The sequence below is a fragment of the Cynocephalus volans genome, chromosome X, assembly GCF_027409185.1.
Source record: "Cynocephalus volans isolate mCynVol1 chromosome X, mCynVol1.pri, whole genome shotgun sequence".
Lineage (NCBI taxonomy): Eukaryota > Metazoa > Chordata > Mammalia > Dermoptera > Cynocephalidae > Cynocephalus > Cynocephalus volans.
In genome coordinates, this window is record NC_084478.1 from 118,102,620 (window position 1) to 118,122,931 (window position 20,312).

At 40.5% G+C, this 20,312-nt stretch overlaps 1 protein-coding gene across 3 annotated transcripts in view; it reads left to right on the top strand.

Annotated features, from left to right (window-relative positions):
• Positions 1-571: 571 nt before the first annotated feature.
• Positions 572-20,312, top strand: part of MID2 (midline 2) — an 81,228-nt gene continuing 61,487 nt past the window's right edge. For 2 of the 3 annotated variants that reach the window (XM_063083316.1, XM_063083317.1), the window contains exons 1-2: positions 1,143-1,274; positions 13,672-14,387. In XM_063083316.1, coding sequence (XP_062939386.1) covers positions 1,271-1,274; positions 13,672-14,387 — 720 coding nt within the window. In that variant the 5' untranslated portion in view covers positions 1,143-1,270. Of the gene's footprint in view, positions 665-1,142; positions 1,275-13,671; positions 14,388-20,312 lie in introns of those variants that run through there. The other variant, XM_063083318.1, reaches the window with a different exon arrangement.

Genomic DNA, 20,312 nt, shown 5'->3' on the forward strand with positions numbered 1-20,312 from the left:
GATAGCTAGCATCGGCCCCATTGTCCTCTCGGTGAAGACCCTCTTGCTTTGCTGGTCAACGATTTGAAGGTGCAAAAGAAACCCTATTGTTTTTTTTCTTTCCCCTTTGGGTGACTTTAATCCATCCCCACAACTTCTGCTTAAGGCCAATAAAACACAGCCATTCTCCCTTTGTAAAAAGAAACAGGGGTTGGGTTTCCTTCAATTGTCTGCCCTTTTCTGTCTCCTCCACTATTTTTGTTTTACTCTGTAGTTAACTTCGCATAGAGCAGCTTCATCAGGAGGACCTGTGTGGTGGACCCAGACACTCTCTTCTCATTGCCTGTTGCAACGGCCTTTTCCTTGTTCTAACCTGGGGGTTGGGGAACCAGGGGGTTGGCGGGTGGGAAAAGAGTTTGGCCGTAGTCTTCCTTCTGTATTTCACACATATTCTTGGGCGCTTCCTCTCTCTCTCTCTCTCTCTCTCTCTCTCTCTCTCTCTCTCTCTCTCTCTCTCTCTCTCTCTCTCTCTCTCTCTCTCTCTCTCTCTCTCTCTCTCTCTCTCACACACACACACACACACACACACACACACACGCACACACGCACGCCCGCTCGGGCCCCTTTCGGTGTGTCTTCCTTCAGGATGACAGGGCGCTGGAGAAAAGGCTGCTGGAATCAGCTGGTAGGTACAGTAGTTACCCGAACCCCACCCACCCCCTGCCTTTGCTTGCTCAGGTTTCTCCGGTCACTCCTGCCAGGGAAGAAAACATGTAAACGCGCCTCCAGAGGAGGGGCTGGGGGAGCCGGGAGTGGCGGGGGAGGCGGAAGGTGAGCCCGGGAAGGTGGCTGAGCGCCCCTTCTGCCGGGGCCCTTCCCAGTGCTCCCTCGGGGTGTCAGCCACGGCCCTATTTGCCCTCACTCCACCCCCCTTTTCCAAGGGATTGCCTTTTTTTTTTCCTCTGCCGCGGCGGAAATGACAGTGTGGTGCTGCCGTGGTGTCATGGAGCTGCCCCTGGACTGAGGGGCGAAAACTCTTAAGTTTAGCTCAGGAGACACAGCTGCCATAGCGTCGCGGCCCCGTGCTGTCCCCTGCGGGGCGCGCGGGCTGGCGGATCCCGGCTGCTGCGCGGCGGCGGCGGCGGCGGCGGCGGCGGCGGGCGGCGGCCTAGAGTGGTGGCGGCGGCGGCCCGGGAGCTCGCGCCAGAGCCCGAGCCAGCTCTCTGAGGAGGCAGGCGAGGACCCGGGGCCCTCGGGCGCGCGGAGGAGATGGCTGGCACCCGGGAACGCTATGGGTAAAACGCGCCCCCTTGCCGCGGCCCTGGGGGTCGACCGTCGCCGCCCGCGCGGGGCTTGGCCTCGGCTCCTGCCGCTCCTCAGGTGCCGCCAGGGCCCGGCGCTGGCCGAGGGCTCCCGGACTCGGCGCGACCGGGTGACGGAGCCTACGCGGCTCGAGGCGGCCGCGGCTGGGGCCCCGGCGCGGCCCTTTCTCCCCGTCACGCGGTTGGGGCCGGGGTTCTTGTCGCTGCCCTCCTGGGACGGAATTTGCACTCCGGGGTGAGGGGCGGAGGCGGTCCGGGCCTCCTGCACAGCCGGGCTGGGCAGGGCGCGGGCAGTCGAGCGGCTCCCCAGGCGCCTGGGCGCGAGTCTGGGAAAGGGCAGAGCCGCCTTCCCACGCTCCCGCGGCCGGCAGCCGCCTCGGCCCGGGCGGCGCCCCTCGGCCAGCCCTCTGCCCGACCGTGCTGGCGCAGCAGCCGGCGACGGCGCGGACACCCTGCCGGCGGGCAGGCCCGGCGAAACTTAATCCCTTTTCAGCCGGGGGAGCGATCCTCGAGTCTCCGTCTGGGTGGTGGCTTATTTCTGGCCTAGCTGTGAGACCAGCTCTGTGGGGGAGAGGGAAAACTTACATATGTCCGTAGGACAGACTGCAACTGAACCAGGGAAAGGTGGGGTTTTTCCATTCCTGACTCTAAGAATTAAATAAATAACGGCTGGGTAGATTTACAGAAACATTACTGGTGATGATAAGGTTTAGATTACTTCGCACTTCTGTGTGCAGCACATTATTTTTCGGAGGCGTTTGTTCTTAGAGCAGGAAATTGGGCTTCCTGGGGTCTTTGGGCTTTTCACTTTCTCTCTCTCTCTCCCGCACTCCCCTACGTGCCTTCATGATCACACACCTTCTTCCTACATCACAACACCTACCTGCCCACCCAAATCTCCCACCGGAGCCCTCCACCCCCAGCCTTTCCCCATCAACCGGTGCACTCCCAGCCTTCTCAATCACTTTGCCTTTTCAAGGATTTCTGAGTGTGGGGCTGTTGGATGGTGATGGTTGTGGGTCTCTAAGGAGGAGCATATATAGGAATATATCGGAAGCTATGTAGACGAGTACTGTGTAGAGGTTGATTCGTCTGATCCTCAAGTTGGGCCACAAGGGCTGACATTACCCCCATTCTGTTTCCTCCCAGTAGTCTAATCAGTTCTCTGGCAATTTTCCTATAGAAGGGGGTTGCTGGATAGGGAGTTCTCCTTCCTTACTTTTCTTCTGTTTTGGGAGCAGTTTCGTTCTACCCCAGATGGTTACCCTATCCCCCTTTCTACATCCTCTTCACTCATCACTGCCCTGAAAGGGAAACAGTCTTCACTATTTTTATATATTCCTGCCCAATCAATTAACTTAATACAGATAATACAATGTGAATTAGATTTCTCCTGATTGTTCCTCAGAGCTTGATTTATGTGGTTGAAATACAGGTCTAGGAGCCAAGAAGATCAGAAAGTTCATCCCAAATCTGATATTGCATTGGCATTATGGCCTTAGGACATTTCCATGACCTTTCTTTCATAGTTGGTGCACTTACGTAAAAGGCATAATATTGTGTACTGGATATTGTGAGTCTTGGCTTGGTCCTTTGAAGATGAGAGGATTCTATAAACCCTCAGCATTATACTTTTCAAAGAAAGCACTTCATTTACCTTTTATTGGGTTAGTGGATTGACTGGGTGTAAGTAGGAACCCTAGGGAAACCTTAATTTGTCGTTATTAGCCCCCCTGGGAGCCAAATCTGTCATTGTACTTAGGTCCTAAGTCTGTGGGTTTTGTTTTTTTTTTCTTTCCCCAATACATGTACAACTAAATGAAAACATACATACAACTAGGCATACAGAGTAATGGTGATTAATTTAAGTCAAGGCTTGAATCATGTTTAATGTACTCTAACCTAACAATCTGAGTCAGACTCATTTGAAAGCATAATCTCACCCATTTTTTAGTCTATATGGGGGTAGTTATTTAATTTTTAATGAAAAGTGGCATAAATAATTTTAGGCATTGCTATATATGCATGATTAGCATCTAGCAGCAGTGAGTCAACAATATTTATTAAGCACCTATAATGTGCAGAGTGCTCTGCTGACTGGGCTGAGGCCCCAGACTTGGCTCAGTACTTTGGCCTCCTGCTTGTTCCAGGCTTAACTCCATACTTGCAGTTCTAGGATTAGGACAGGGAGGGGCTGTGCAAGGCAGGTGTGGAGGCTAGGGACTTGAAGGGGATGGTTGTGTCCCTCCTGTTCATTTGACTACTAGAATTCTTGTTTAGTCTGTTGTACCTTGCAAGGCCACCTCTGGGAATTATTGTCACAAATCAGAGTGACTTGGTTGCTTCATGAGCATAAAATCTGAACAGTGCAAATTTATTTAGATGAAATTGGTTCAGTTAATCCTTCCTCTAAGAGCAGAGCAACTTGCTCCAACTTGCAGATCCCAAAGTAGTGCCAGTGGAGTCTCATAATTGCATCCAGATATTGCTCTGGGTAGTGAGCCTGTCCATTCCCTCATCCCTCCTCCCATAAAATCTGCTGACACCACAATTAAGAAGGAAAGTACAGAAGGAGTATGTAGTTTATCACTCAGCAAACCTCACTGGGTTGGTGAAGAGGAGAGAATGTTGTCTTTTCATTCTAGTCCTTAGAATTCAAGTTCTCTCTTTCTTAACAGGGACGTAGAGATGTAAAAAGGGTGAGGACAGGACTAAGGCACAGAATATATCTCAAATGGCTGTTTTGGAGGCATCTGCTTGGCCTCATATGCATGTATCATTTAATCCTTATGAATCTTGGTAACTTCCTAGCTGTTAGGTCATGGGGCTTGGCTGCTAGTGGAGGCTAGGGAGGTGCTCCATTTCCATTTAGCATTAGGTTTTTGTCTTCTCTTTTGTGCAAAGGGGAAAATGAGGCTCTTTGTTTATGAAACACCTCCTTACTTAGGCTGGATGTCTTGACCTAGAGGTTTAACATGTTGATACGGGATATACGACAGTTCAAAACTGTTGACTTTTTGATGAATGAAATTTTGGTACCAAGGTGGTGTTTCAAGTCTCTCAAAAAACATTGTGTTCATCACTGAGCACAGTACACAGAAGAGAATATGAAAGTGTTTAAAACCAGTATGTTGGATCATGTTAGCAAGTGAGAAAACCAGATGAGTGATGTTGAGACAAGAAATCCCTCTTTGTTTTTTTTTGGTGACTGGCCAGTACAGGGATTTGAACCCTTGACTTTGCTGTTACAAGGCCACACTTTAACCAGCTGAGTTAACTGGTCAGCCTGAGACAAGAAATTCCAACTCCAGTTATCCCCCCATGCAGACTGTTAGTTCCTCTTTAATTTCTCCTGTCCTCCAAGGATCAATATATGTTTCTCTGTCCACTTTCATGTGCGAAAACTCTGCTTACAGTTTTCTGTGGGCTCTGGAGGTCTGTGGCTCTTTCTACTTGTTTCTTTCCATCTTCCCCTTCTTCATGACCATAGGCAGATATAATCCTTTTAATAGTCAACCTCCTAGCTCCTGCAGTTTCCCTTAGAAATCCTATAAGCTGCTAAAACTACTAGGTGGTATGAGATGTTTAAAGTATGGGTGGTGGAGGGATTATGAGTAATGTGCCAACATCCTATCATTCCCTTCTCTACATTGGGGTTCACCTAAATACATATGAGGATGCTGGCTCGTCCAAAATGGGTTTCCAAAGTGTCATTTATAAGAGTTATCCTACTTGGGTTCTTGTCTCCCTGCAGAGCTCTGATGGCCTGACCTTGGGCTTTGTCTCAGCCTCTTTCTTGCAGGTCAGACTCCTCTGGTTGACAGTGTCTCCAGTCTCTGGATCATCCTCTTATAGAGAGAAACCAGCTGATCTGATAACAAATCCATTATATAATCTAAAATCCTCTGGAAACATAAAATCCCAGTATTTGCAATTTGCCTGGATAGGAGTAGCATATGTGTGCATGGCAGACAGTGCTAATTCAGGACTGTGAAGTATCTGAATATATACAGCCCAGAGATTAAAAAAGTGGTTTATGATCCAAAATCCTCAATCACTTTGTCTATAGCCCTTTGTTCAGTGTTGCTAGGACCCATGTGGTTCCCAGGGGAGTAGAAGCTTGATTTTAAATAGGCCTCTGTTCTCCCTTGTTTCTGACCTGAACTTGAGGTCCTAACATTCGACAGCATGCTCTACATATATATTGCTGATTTTATTCTGTAGAAGTAGAGATGGCTGCCCATCCAGCTGTACCACTGAGCATTTAGAAATTCACAGACATTTCATTGGGTAACAGAGGTTGGGAAAAGCAGTCCTAGAAGAGATGGAAAACTGCACAGTAGCAGTAGGTAAATTAAGTTTGTTCTCAATTTGTTCCCCAAATTTGCAACTGCCAGCATAATCTTCATTAAGATAAAGGTGTTAGGAACTGTACTTAGGATTTCTGTCAATTATCATTTTACCTTGGCAAATACGTTTCTTGGTTACTTAGAATGATCTTTCATGTTTGTAGCAGATTTAGGACTTTTGTTCTGTTATTTTGTTCTGCTATATATATATATATATATATATATATATATATATATATATTTTTTTTTTTTTTTTTTTGGCAGCTGGAGGGTATTGGAAACCAAACCCTTGACCTTGGTGTTACAGGGCTGCACTCTAATTCACTAAGCTAACTGGCCAGCCCCTTGATATTCATTTTAATGTTTATGATGACTATATTGTATAAAATACCCAGTGGTTGGATTTAGGAGCTATTTATTTAAAAGAAAATATCATTAAATCCACATACTATAAAATATTGAGTAGGCTTTATTTATTTATGTTTTTTCTCTGCTTCACCCAGTAACTTTATTTTTATTTATTTATTTATTTTTAAATTTTATTTTGTCGATATACATTGTGGCTGATTATTGTTGCCCATCACAAAACCTCCCTCCCTCCTCCTTCCCCCCCTCCCCCCCAACAATGTCCTTTCTGTTTGCTTGTCGTATCAACTTCAAGTAGTTGTGGTTGTTATATCTTCTCCCCCCCCCCCCCCCCCGGGTTTTTTTTTGTGTGTGTGTGTTCAGTAGGCTTTAACAACCTATTAGACAGGAACTGGCTCTGGTGCTCTCTGTCAGTTGGTAATCAACCTCTAGTCCTGAGCTCTCCTTATGTATGATGAGAGCTTAAGAGAAAAGAAGAGAGACAGTTCTTCCCTTGGGGAGAGGGATCCCAGTCTAAATGGGAAGACATATGTGCATAAGAAATACCACAATCGGATCCATGATGATCCTCCAGAAATCCTTTGGGAGAATGTGATTGTCCTCCATTATGTCAACCATGTGTTTGGGATGAATTTCCAAACATTTTTTACTTTTCTTATTAACTTGCTTTGTATCTATCATCTCTGAATGCATGATGAGAATACCTGTACTGTATTTGCAAAGCAAGTTAATAATTTTATTTTATTCTCATTTGATCCTTACAAGAGCCTGTGAGATGGGTAGGGCGGTTATTTTTCATTAGATAGATGAGAAAACCATGGCCCAAGAGTTTAAATGTTTTACCTATGATAACTCAGTTAATTTGATTTAGATCCAGGACTGTAACCAGGCTCTGTTATGAAGATCAATGAGATAATGGCTTTGAAGCCATTTGAAAAGTATAAAATCTTATATAAATGTAAGGTGACTATTTTTATTAATTATGATTACTGACTACCTAGCCTCTTTTTTCTGGGGTGCTATTTTCAATCCTTATCCTATAGGATGAGAATTCTATGCGTTAATTGCTTTTTATGTTCCCAAAAGATCTTTTCTGAGCTTCAAGGGGCCCTTTCTTAATCATAGTGTTCTGGGATTTGGTTGTCTTCTTTTTCAGTTCCAAAAGGTGTTCTTATTAGTTTGCACTCATAAGACCCTCTTCCCCTTTAGCTGACCTCTGTAACATCCATTATATCTTCCTTGAGATACAACAGGCAAAACCAGCCACTGTACTTAAGCACCTTGATTTAGCCGAGAAAGTAATGCGTTTTGTTTATTTCCAGTTCCTTTGGTGGTGGTGTCCATCACTTGTTAGCCTTTCTAGTCACACTAATAAATAAGATTTATGTTTTTAGCAGATAGTTTAAAATAATGCAAGGTATGTTTCCTATGTGGTACCAGATAGCCAGATCTCTATAGTAATGGGATGTCAGAGTTGGAAAGCATCTTAAACTGATCATCTGGTGATTCTAGTCTAACTTGAACAACATTTTACACTTGAAGAAATATTAGACTAAGCCAAGACTCATTTGCTGATCCCCCAAGGCAGGGAGATAGTTTCTAGTATTTAAAGGGAGAGCTTATGAGACATTAATGTTAATATCCTGAAGAAAGTTTATTTTATATTAATTTATTAAAGAAAAAAAACCAAAATGTACAACTCAGTTTAGTTCTCAATCTATAGCCTAGAGGTCAGGGTTGATTTCACAGTCATGAATTTTCTGTGAAGAAGTGAGAGCCCAGCGCCCTGCTCTGCAGACCTGGAAGATACAAACTAGATGGAATATTAACTGTTGACATAAGTGGGCACTTAATTATGTTCAAATAACATTTGAAATGATAGAATTCTGCCAACTGCAGAGCATGGCTTCTCTCTTGATCAGAGTTAGCTGAATGTGGGATTTGGAGGGCAATGCTGAAATCAGTCTTTCATTTTGTAAGGGTAGAATGCATTATTTTTATCGTAATCACCTTCATTAAAACTCCTCTTTTGTACTTCTATCCAGTCACACAGCCTTATGATACCTTCCTATAGTTTATTATCATTGACTTCTATTTTCAGGGGTCTCAGCCTGAAGGGGGGTACAGGTTAAAGATAAACTATACAGAGCAATTTTTATAATAGAGCAAGAGCAAATACATAAACACATGTTTGACAACACAGCAGTAAGTAAATAATTTGGAAGGGAACTAATCAGGGTATGTGGAGGAAGGCATTCGTTTCTTAATATGGCAATTGGTTCTGCCCTACCAGACATTTTATCAATGCATTTTTATAACAAATCATTATGTTTTCTAGCAAAAGCTCCATGATTACCTGTCAATGGGTTTCACCCTATCATGTTCACATCATCTCTTTATTCTCAGCACACTACCTAATTCTGCATAGATTAGTGATTAGCAAACTTTTTGTAGTTGAATACTCTGCCATTGTTTTATTTTTGTCACTCTGCTTCCTCCTGCTATAAGTATCTTATGATAATAGAAGTCAAATATTTTTCAGGAGTCACTTAAATATTTCTCGAGTTAATAAAAACTGAGAGCTCCGAATTTTCTGGCACTCATTGATCAGTAGAAATATCCCAGAGTATTGCAAAATCAGTGACCTAGAAAAACAATTGAAAGGAGTAAGCAATTCAATAGAGTTTATAAATACTACATAATTATGCAGCTGGTAGTATAGTACAGTGGTTAACTATTCACACTCTGGAGTCAGACAGATCTGGGTTTGAATCCCTTTCTATTTAAATTGAGATGTAATTCACATACCATAGTGTTCACCATTTTAAAGTGTATTATTAAGTGATTTTTAGTATATTCACAAAGTTGTACAATTATGACCACTTTCTAGTTTCAGAACGTTTTCATTGTCCCAAGAAGAAACTCTGCCTGTTAGTAGTCACTCCTCATACCTTCCTTCCCCTTGCCCCTGGCAATCACTAATCTGCTTTCTGTTCCTATGGGTTTGCCTATTCTGGGAATTACATAATACATGGACTTTTGTGATTGGCTTCTTTAACTTAATATAATGTTTTCGAGGGTCATCCACGTGTAACATGTATCAGTATTTCATTACTTTTTATAGCCTAATAGTATTCCATTTTGTGGATATACTGCTTTTGGTTATCCATTCATCAGCTGATGGACATTTGGGTTGTTTCCCTTTTGGCTACTATGAATACTGCTGCTATTAACATTTGTGTACAAGTTTTTGAGTGAACACATTTGCAATTCTTTTGGGTATATACCTAGGAGTGGAATTGCTGGGTCATATGGTAACTCTACATTTAACCTTTTGAGGAAATACCAAACTATTTCCCAAAGCAGCTGCACTGTTTTATATTCCCACCAGCAATGTATGAGGGGTCCAATTTCTCCACATCCTGGCTGACATGTGCTATTTCCCAGTTTTTGTTTGTTTTGTTTTATTTTAGCCATCCTAGTGGGTGTGAAGTAGTATCTCAATGTGGATTTGATTTGTATTTCCCTAATGGTTAATGATGTTGAATATCTTTTCATTTGCTTATTGGCCATTTGTATATCTTCTTTGGAAAAATGTCTGTTCAAATCCTTTGCCCATATTCATGTTTTTTGTTTGTTTGTTTGTTTTGTTGTTGTTGTTGAGTTGTGAGAGTCCTGTAAATTTGTAGATACTAGACTCATATCAGATATATGATCTGCAAATATTTTTTCCTATTCTGTGGATTGCTTTTCACTTTGTTGATGGTGTTGTGCTTTGCAGTACTAATGTTTTAAATTTTGATAAAGAATCATTTATCTATATTTTCTTTGGTTGCTTGTGCTTTTGGTGTCATCTAAGAAGCTGTTGCCGAATTTAATCTCACAAAGATTTACACCTACCTTTCCTTCCAAGAGTTTTTTAGTTTCAGCCCTTACATTTAGGTCATTGGTCTTTTCTGAGTTAATGTTTATGTATGGTGGGAAGTAGGGCTCTAACTTCATCCTTTTGCATGTGGATATTCAGTTGTCCCAGCACCATTTGTTGAAAAGATTATTCTCTCTGTTGAAGGGTCTTGGAACCCTTGAAAATCAGCTGACCATAAATGTATGGATTTATCTCTGGAGTTTTATTCTAAATTTGAATCTTAGCTTTGCTACTTGCAAGCAAGTGTGACCTTGGACAAGTTACCTTTTTTTGTAATAATAGTACCTACCTTTTAGAGGGTTGTTGTGAAATTTAAATGCAATAATGCATGTAAAGGTATTGCAAAGGTGCTTAGATAATCAGGGAAGTAGGGAAAATGGGGGATATTTGAAAAGATTTTGAAATATAAGGAGTAACCAAAACAAGGAGGCTTCATAAATGAGAAGTGAAGGAACAGTTGTTTGAAGAACTTGAAAAAAGTATTCAGTTACCAAAGATTGGCTTAAGCAGTTAATATATGATAATAAAGCAGAACAGAATAGAAACAGTATAGAAAAGTTACTTACAATAGGCAACAGACAGTAACCATCTTATATTATTCTTTATGGAGCTGAAATCAGTTAAGGTAGGTTATCTTAGAGCACAGGTGTTTGCTGTTTTTTCTGTCAAGGACTCTCAAAAATCTTTTGAAAGCTATGGACAACCCTCTCCCCATAAAAGTGCATATATGACATACACACAGCATTCTGCAAATAGTCCTGGTTAAAAACCTATTTTGACCCTACCTAAGGCAATCCTGACCCATAGCATACTTTCCCAAGCTTAATTTCATAGTGAGGTTCAAGTGTCACACTGATTCATGAACAAATTTTAGGGTTCCAGGCAAAATTGAAGAGCTTTTCCTCTGTACAGAAGAATTTATATGACACCGTCCTGAGACTTAGGAGAGTTGTGGTACTCTAATTGTTTTTATACAGATTTCAACACATAGACATGTCTATCAGCAATGCTGCTGACCAACCCAGGTAGCTTCCAACACATACGTTGTGGAATGCAGACATGCAGTTCTCCAAGAGATACTAATAGAAGTGCGGTGTGAGGTGGAGATGGGCCTAGAAGAAAGAGATACGATTCTGGAAGGGACTAAGAATGAGATAGGCAGAGTCAGAGAAACTCAGAGGGACACAGAGAGACAAAAATAGAAGCGGAAACACGCTGTTTAGAAACTCTCTTGTATATAGTCAAGATAAACTTCAGTGAAGGAGGCAAGATGATTGAAATAAAGGTGTAGGAGAAAGAGCACAAGCATTGGCATTAGACTGAGTCATGCTTTGAGTATGTGTGTTCCTGGTAGATTTACTTAATGACTCTGAGCCCCAGTTTCCCAGTTATAAGGTGGATATAGTAATAGTACCTTCCTTACAGGTTTCTTGAAATAATTTAATGAAATAATGTGTGTAAAGTGCTTAACATAGTACCCAGAATATAAGAGGTGCTCAATAGGTTGGCCGGTTAGCTAAGTTGGTTAGAGTGCAGCCTTAAAACACCAAGGTCAAGGGTTTGGTTCTGATACCCGCCAGCCACCAAAAGTAAGGTACATAAATAAATAAAAGAGATGCTTAATAAATGCTGGGTCCTTTCTTACTTTTAATTTAAGGGATACTTAAACAATTATTGAATACCTAGTTTGTGTGAGGCATCATGCTGTGAATAAAAATATGAAATGGGCATATTTACAGATATATAAATGAAAGAAAAGAGAATGTTTTGGAAGCCAACAGTGGTTGAGATAATAAACATGTAAATAAGAGAACTCCTAGGTTTCTTGGCTTGGATGGTGATATTCAGCAGACAGGGAAAATCAGAAGAGGAGAAGGGCTGTTTGTTTGTTTGTTTGTTTTGCAGGAGCGGGGTGGCACAGGGGAGCATAACAAGTTCATTTATGGACATGTTGAATTTGAGCCACTGAGGATATCAGGTGGAGCCATCTAAGGCAATATTTCTGCCTTCAGTTGAATTTGGAATCTTTCATCTCTAAAGTCTCTTCCAATTCTAAGATTCATTGTTTTACTTTTCATCTCTATGGGCGATGCTGATAGATGTTATAAGCTACAAAATACCAGCTAAATATTTTCAAGCCCTTGTAAAAAAATTGTAAAATAAAGATACCACATGTCTTTTTTTAAAAAAGGGTCCCATATAAACATCTGAACCTACTAAACCGACTGAGAGTGACTGCTTTACAAAAAGTCTTCATTTTTATATCCCGGTTTCCTATAGATTTACATTAAATAGCCAGTTAATTCAGTGCACTTAAAAGTTTGATTTAGAAATAGCTTTTAGGTATACATCTAATTGTACTTTTATGCACAAGGTATAATTGTATTTAGTATTTATGTGTCCTGTGAGAAGGCTATGCATATATCAGAGATAAATGACAATATCAGAAAAAATATCAATGGCAGAATCAAATTTTCAAACCCCAGTGAGAGTCTCCAATGATAGTGAGATGAACAAAAGCTACTGAAAAGTAAAATATGCCTTTCTCTTTCCTGTAAACAGTATTAAACTTTCAGTCAATAAGATATGTTTTATGTTTTCCTTAGTTAAGGCTAACTTTGAATATTTATGTGTGTGGATTTTAATTAATGGAAGACCTATGGCAGTAAGTATTTATTTGTTCAACTCAGAAATTCCTGTGGGAGAACAGATAGGTTGGCCAAGAGGCTAGTTTCTTGTCCGTTGGGTGACTTCTTTTACTCTCTGATGCAAACTAAAATGAAGGTTTCCAGATCTGAAAATTTATGCTGCTCATCTTGCTAATTTCTATTTAGATCTTGATCCTGTTATGTTTTAGGAAGTATGAAAAGACACATAGGAGATGAGCTTCATAGCAGGCTGTGCTAGTTCAGAAGGTGTTCAATAATAAAACCAAGCTGAAGTCACAAGGTAACATGACTTCATCATTAATCAGCAACTATTGCTGAGTAAGTTGAAAACTGAAATTATTTCCCATTTGGCTTAAGGGTTTCTGAAGGTGAGAGAAGAAAGTGAAAGTGAAAACTATCCATTTTTTGTCTCTAGTGACTCAGTTTACTAGAAATGGGAGGGAACAGAAATTTCTATGTGTGGTAATAGGAAGTAATTCAAGTTCATACTCTGGAGAATTACTTATCCTGCACCAAGGACTGCATTTTTCTAAAGCTCTCTCTTCTTTTTATGCAGGCTCTCAGAATGGAATCATTTAGGGAAGTAGAGAGTTAGTTTGAAATATGGCCTTGTTTTCCTTCCACTGGATGTGAAATAAGAGCAGCCCCTATATTTTACCCTGAAGGGAAATAGAGAACAATATTGGAGAACAGAGATTGAGAATTTTACAGGGCCTCAGGCCCATCATAGTTCAGGACTAGAGGTGTCAGTTCAGAATATGTGAGAGAATGATCCATAACAATGTTGTGAGCTAGAATGGTAATATTAACCAGTAAACCAGGATTCAGAGGTGGCCACTCAGTTCTATTTATTAGTACAGGAAAATAAACTCAGGCATTTGTCAAAAACAAGGTTTGAAGGGGGATTAAGGCCTCCTGATTAATTCCCCAATTGCTTTCCTATTGCCCAAGCATCCCCAGGGAGTCCATCATGTAAAGCCTCCATTGGTTACTGTATAATTTTGCTATATCCACTTTTCCTTTGGAAATGCTTAACGATTCTTGCTTTGTATTCTTTGTAGGTGAAAGCCCAGCCTCTGCGGTTCTTAATGCCTCAGCAGGATTATTTTCACTAAAGATGGAAACACTGGAGTCTGAATTGACCTGTCCAATCTGCCTAGAGTTGTTTGAAGACCCCCTACTGCTCCCTTGTGCTCACAGCCTCTGCTTTAGCTGTGCCCATCGCATCTTGGTTTCGAGCTGCAGCTCTGGTGAATCCATTGAACCCATTACTGCTTTCCAGTGTCCCACGTGCAGGTATGTTATCTCGCTGAACCACCGGGGTCTAGATGGCCTCAAGAGGAATGTAACCCTGCAGAACATTATCGATCGCTTCCAGAAGGCTTCACTCAGTGGGCCCAATTCCCCAAGTGAGAGCCGCCGGGAGAGGACTTACAGGCCCAGCACCGCCATGTCTAGTGAGCGAATTGCTTGCCAATTCTGTGAGCAGGACCCACCAAGGGATGCAGTGAAAACATGCATCACCTGTGAGGTCTCATACTGTGACCGTTGCCTGCGGGCCACACACCCCAACAAGAAACCTTTCACCAGCCATCGCCTGGTGGAACCAGTGCCAGACACACATCTTCGAGGGATCACCTGCCTGGACCATGAGAATGAGAAAGTGAACATGTACTGTGTATCTGATGACCAGTTGATCTGTGCCTTATGCAAACTGGTGGGTCGTCACCGAGACCATCAGGTCGCGTCCCTGAATGATCGATTTGAGAAACTCAAGGTAAGGGATCTGGGGAATATCCCTTTCGTAACTTTGCCTCTTAATACAGTTATCCAGTTAGCAAGTTCTCTAATAACATGGGAAATAATGTTATAATATATATGACAAGTGAATTAGCTCTAAGTTGTTCTCGTGATAAATAACCTACTCACCTGCAAGCTCTCACTGGAGCCTATCTCATCTGTTGCATAAACCTACTTGCATTCACATACTTATGGCCAATTCTAGGGAAGTTAGCTTATAGCCTGCCTCACCAATAGTTTATCCAGGGAAACAACACTCTCCTCTGTCAGTGACATTTTGCACATTACATATCTTTGCTATGATCTTTCCACTTCTTCTTTTAAGTATGTGAGTATGTGTGTAGGTGTATTACAATTAGCATATATGCTGATTTGCATATGTATGTGCATTGCAATGGGAAGGTTGGGTGTGTCTCTGCGTAGGTGTGGGTGGAGGTATCTGAGTGTATCTATGTAGGTGAGAGATTTTTGTGGAGGATATTAGTTTATGTTTGTGTTGGTGTTCCCAGTACACTAAAGAGACAAAAGTTTGACATTGGCCACTACAAATTGCCATTAAGCACTTAACATGGGGCTAATTCTAAGCCTGCCTTTATAAACAAAACAAAACAAAACAAAACAAAACAGAAAATAAATTTCAATGTACCATGAAATCAGGAGGGATGATCAAATACCTGAACTAAAAATGTAAACTGAAGACAATAAATATTTAATCCAGTATCACATTCTGTGCCAGTGTTTGTCATTGTGGGCTACAGCCTGAAGCACTTGTTTACAGTCCCTGCCTTGGAAGTTACTAGTCTTTCATTTGTGTTCAGTGGAAAGAGTTTTCTGAAGTTGTTTTGCCATATAATATTTATGTGCCTATTTTTAGAAAGTTCTACCTCACATTGATGTTACTAAATGTCAGATCCAGCAAATTGTTTTATTCCCGTTGCCTGCCTGCTGTGTGGTATAATCTCTCTTAAGAAGGGAGCTACTTAGCAGATATTCAGAAAAATAATGTTTAAATGAATAGTAAGATTATCATCCCAAAATAGGGCCTGAATATATAAGCCAAGCTAGAAGAAAGATCCAGATAGGATGGAAGGAGGGCAAGAAGGGAGTGGAGATTTTCCTCCTGCCATGTTCTGGAAAATTCATTGTAACTTGTGTCAAAAGTACTCAGAATAGGACATATTTTCCATTCTGTAATTTGTTACAAGTAACATTGACAGTAGTCACACTGACAATGGTTTGTGCCTCTTTTGGTTATTATTTATATCTAATATTTATAAATTTGTACAAAATTCAATGTTTGTCTTTTGATTTAACTCAAGATGATACTCTCAATCATACCTAGGTTGCAGAGGGGAATAATCTCATTGACTTCAATTCTTAGAATCATAAAGCGTTTGGCTTTGGACTTGGTCTAGTCGAAGCCCTACGCTTTAAAGTTTTATCAGCTGAGACTTTGATAGGTTAAATCATTTGGTCAAAGTCACAGAACTTGTTAGTAGTAGGAGAGCTGGAACTGGAACTCAGCCTCTAGACCATGTTAACTATTCTTTCTACTGTAGCCTGCTGCCACTTTGTTTTGGATCTAAGTTTTCCCCATGAAATGTGATTTGAAACTCAACTTTATGCTCCGGCAATGGCATATTTCATGGGTCATAGATTAACAGCAACAAGGAAGGGACATATTGTAAAATTTACAGCTTTATAATGGCGAAAGATGGGGGCAGGGTTGTAGGAGGAGGGGGGGATATGGAGAGGATGGAACAATCTCTGCCAAATATTTGCAGGTGTTTGGACTATAATAAGGAATTGGCCTTGAAATATTCCAAACAGAAAAATCTGTATCCATATGTACAGTTGAGATAACAAAAAGACTGGATAAAGTAAGCCTATATCTACAGAACACCAGCTATTTGAAAGCATCCGAAAACATGAAAACATTGGATGATTGATTAGATATTTGGCATCACACAGCTATAGACCTCATCTTCAGGGATAGATGTAATACAAAAATATTTTACCAAAAGACACTTCAGTCTGTGGCTAATCAGTAATTTTTGAAGAAAGAAAGGCCAGATTTTGAATAGTCTCCCTTTAGTTTTTTAGGAAATGTGCAGAAAATTCTGATTATAAATTAAGTGAAAACTATTTTTGCTCATTTTTGGATGGAGAGTGGAAACATATGAATCATTCCCAACTGTGTAGTTCATTATGTTGTCTGGAACATCTTGGGCTTTGGGGAGGGAGAGGGAGATTTTGCTTGTGTGTGTGTGTGTGTGTCTGTTGGGGGGGGGTGTCACTTTGGTTTGGTGCCGAGTGTAAAAGGATATTAATTCTCCATGTTAAGCAGAGAGAAAGCCTGACTTTTAGTGTCATATATACTCACTTCTTTGGGTTAATTTTAAATTAGAAAAGCATTTAGGATTATCCCCTTAATCTGCCTGATTCTTCCCCAACAAAAAAGGAGAAAGCTGGCTGGCAGAACCTATGAGGGAGACTGCCTGATCACACTTTCCTGGCCTATATATATGAGGGTACTTCAAAAAGTTTGTGGAGGGCTGGCCCCGTGGCGCACTCGGGAGAGTGCAGTGCTTGGCTTCCCCCGCGGATTCGGATCCTATATAGGAATGGCCGGTGTGCTCACTGGCTGAGCACGGTGCGGACGACACAAAGCCAAGGGTTGCAATCCCCTTACTGGTCACAAAAAAGAAAAAAAAAAAAAGTTTGTGGAAAACTGGAATTAAAAGATAATAAAAATTTCAATGAACTTTTTGAAGACCTCTCATCTATATATATACACATCTACGAGACTGACTTTCTGGTCAGTAACTTATACAGTGTTTATTTTTACTTTTTGTTTCTGGAACTTCATTGTTGGCATTTTTAATTACCTTTTATGTATTAACCTCACTGATTAGGATTAGTGGCCTCTAATATTTATTCGTTCAATAAAGGTCAGAATAAACAGAAGCTAGCCTGTTTTCTTAACATGTACTCAAAATGGATTAGAGAGCTTGGGGGAACTTAAGATAGTTTCATGATCTTATTTAGTTGTCTGGTCTACCTATAGGTTTGTGATGTAGGACATACGTCCTTCAGAAGACTACCAGTGGTTCAGTTAATTCAACTTCAAAGAATACTTGTGTTCATGACAGTTATTATAGTAGTCACGCCTATCAGAATAATTATTTTCTCCATTGCCTCTCTCCTTTCACTTCCTAGCCCAATACATATTTCAGTTCATGATATATGCTGTTTCTATAAAACTGCTTCATATTTTAGAATTTTTATATCAGATAAGTTCCTCCCCTTATAAAAGATTGATATTATTGTATTAATAAATGTTGGCTTTATAAAAAGAGGTCAAATTTTGGTGGCTATTTATTGCTGACAGATTTCAATTTGATATTCTAAGTCCTGTAAAACTTGGTTCCCAGGCTGCCCATTTATCTTTTCTACCTACTAGAAAGAACATGCTACCTTCATCTACCCAGGGGAGCCTCCTAACTCTCTGCTAAACATACCATTTTCTTTTCTGACTCTTAGCTTTCATTAATACTCTTTTCTTGGCCTGCTTAGAAATCCTACTTACTTTTTAATGCTTAATTCAAACCCCACAAGGCTACTCCAACACCTCACAGCTATACCATAAACTTATTTCTTCTGTATTCTCCTCAGTGTCTAGCACACATAGTATATGCTCAAGAAATCCAAATGAATTAAGTCTTCATAATGGATTTGCAGGAAGCATACCAATATCTATAGCTTGCTTTCATTCTCATCTTAGAAGATATAAATCTGTCTTGCCATTATGAATACTTTAGAAGTCTGAAAAAAAAATGTCCTGTGAATTATTGACAATGTTCCAAACCAGAGTGTTAGCAGAAGTATGGCATGTGCTTAATTTTAAGTGCCTATTCATTTTGATTGCTGGATTTTCCAACTGCCTAACCCTATGGTGACATCTATATAAATCAGATGTGATTATTATAATTCTCTTTGAGAGTTATGTCTTCACATTTCCATACCCATAACCTGCCAAAAATATAGCTGATGAAAACCAGGGGGAATAGAGGAATTTCCTGAAAGGAATAAACAAGCACATTTTCTTTTTCTCATTACATTTCCACAAATTCATTACTACAAATAATTCTTAAATGCAGTTACATTTACATATCAGGGATCCTGTTGTTATAAAATATTACCTGGCACAGAAGTAAGCTTTTTGTCTTGGGAAAGTAAAACACACACACACACACACACACACACGAAGAGAGACTGAGACAGAGAGAGCTAAAGATTGCCTGACAAAGAGAAGGGAGATATGAGACTTGGAGAATGTTCAAAGGAAAGCCACATGAGAGTTAACAGGTTGGAAAATATGATATTCTAGAATCTTATTATAGCTGATTACTTGTCCTTCTTCCTACTCGGTCACTCTGTCATCCACCTACCCGTTCTCACTCAGCCACCACCTTTTCCCAGTCATTTGTCTACTCACCCACTTGACACCCACTTCTGTCTGCCAACACAGATACCCTCTCAACTTATGCACCAATAAGCATTTGACTGTTTTTGAACCGGTATGAGTATGAGTATAAGAGAAAGAAAAATATCTTTATGAGAGACTAAGTTGAGAGAGGGTATATTTGCACACATATATATGCATCACTATATAGGAGTGTGTGTATTCCCGCATGAATAAGTGGCTGAGAATGACTGTGTCTGTGTATCAAAGTGTGTCACTATATGTGAAGATGAGAGAGTGTCTGTGTCAATCTTCTGATAAGTTGGGTAGGAGGGAGCTATGAGTGTAAGGCAGTCTTTCTGTAGCCATCCTAGGGAGGGTTAGAGCCTCAGTAGAACCTATACTGAGGCAAGGGATCATTCTAATAAATGAGCCAGTTACATATAACTCATGATGAGAAAAATCTTCAACAAAGGCCACGGTGGGTTACTGTAGGCAAGGGAACAGAAAAAGTTGTTTCTCACTCTCGCTCACTTAGGTACTGAATCACAGTAGCAAAATATAATAAGAACAAAGCATTTGAGTCCAGATGTGTGCTCTCTAAGGTGCAGTGATGATGATGGTGGACATGTTTATATGGGGGTGTGGGCAATATTGTCATAGGGTTTGTCAGCTAAACCAGCCTTCAAGTCATGATCATAAAATCATTCTTGCCTGTAGATCTGGCTTCTCTGTGGTCTCTCAACTGTTCAGGAATTGGTCCCCATTACATATAATATGTATATATCTATATATGTTTCATATGTGTATGTGGGTAAAAATGTCTTCTATTTCATCTCTATTCAAACGGTGTCCTAAGACTAATTTGAATGCCTGCTCTTTTCCCTCCAAGATTTATATTGATATATCTGGCTCTGTACTCATTTAGTATTAACAGGACTCAGTGTTGGAAGATGTTTTTTGTTGTTTCTTCAGTTTGAGAGTAAGTTTATCAAGTAGATAATCCTATTACCTGTACTCTGATCTTTCTGTTTTCCTGTTATTTCTTTTGTGCCAAGTCTTCTCCTCATCAACATCTAAAAAATGCTAACAATCATTAGTTTGAGAACAAAATATATAAAACGTTGACTCAGAGATTGTTCTTTGGTTGATGAAAATCCTGTCTGTTATTGTTGGGCAAAGAAGCATATTACAGAAATATAATATAGGTGAGGAAAGATAAAGGAAACAAGAATTACTTAACTTAAAGAAGTGAAGTTTAAAGGGGAAAATGTGATAATGGCCTTCAAGTTCATGAAAGGTTGATATAATGAGGTAATGCCTTGTTCTTTGTCTCTCCTGAAGATAGAACAGACAGTAACTCAAACTCTAGCATCAGGGATTTAGGCTATGGATTCATTCATTCATTTAGCAAACAATTAATGAACACTTGCTTTG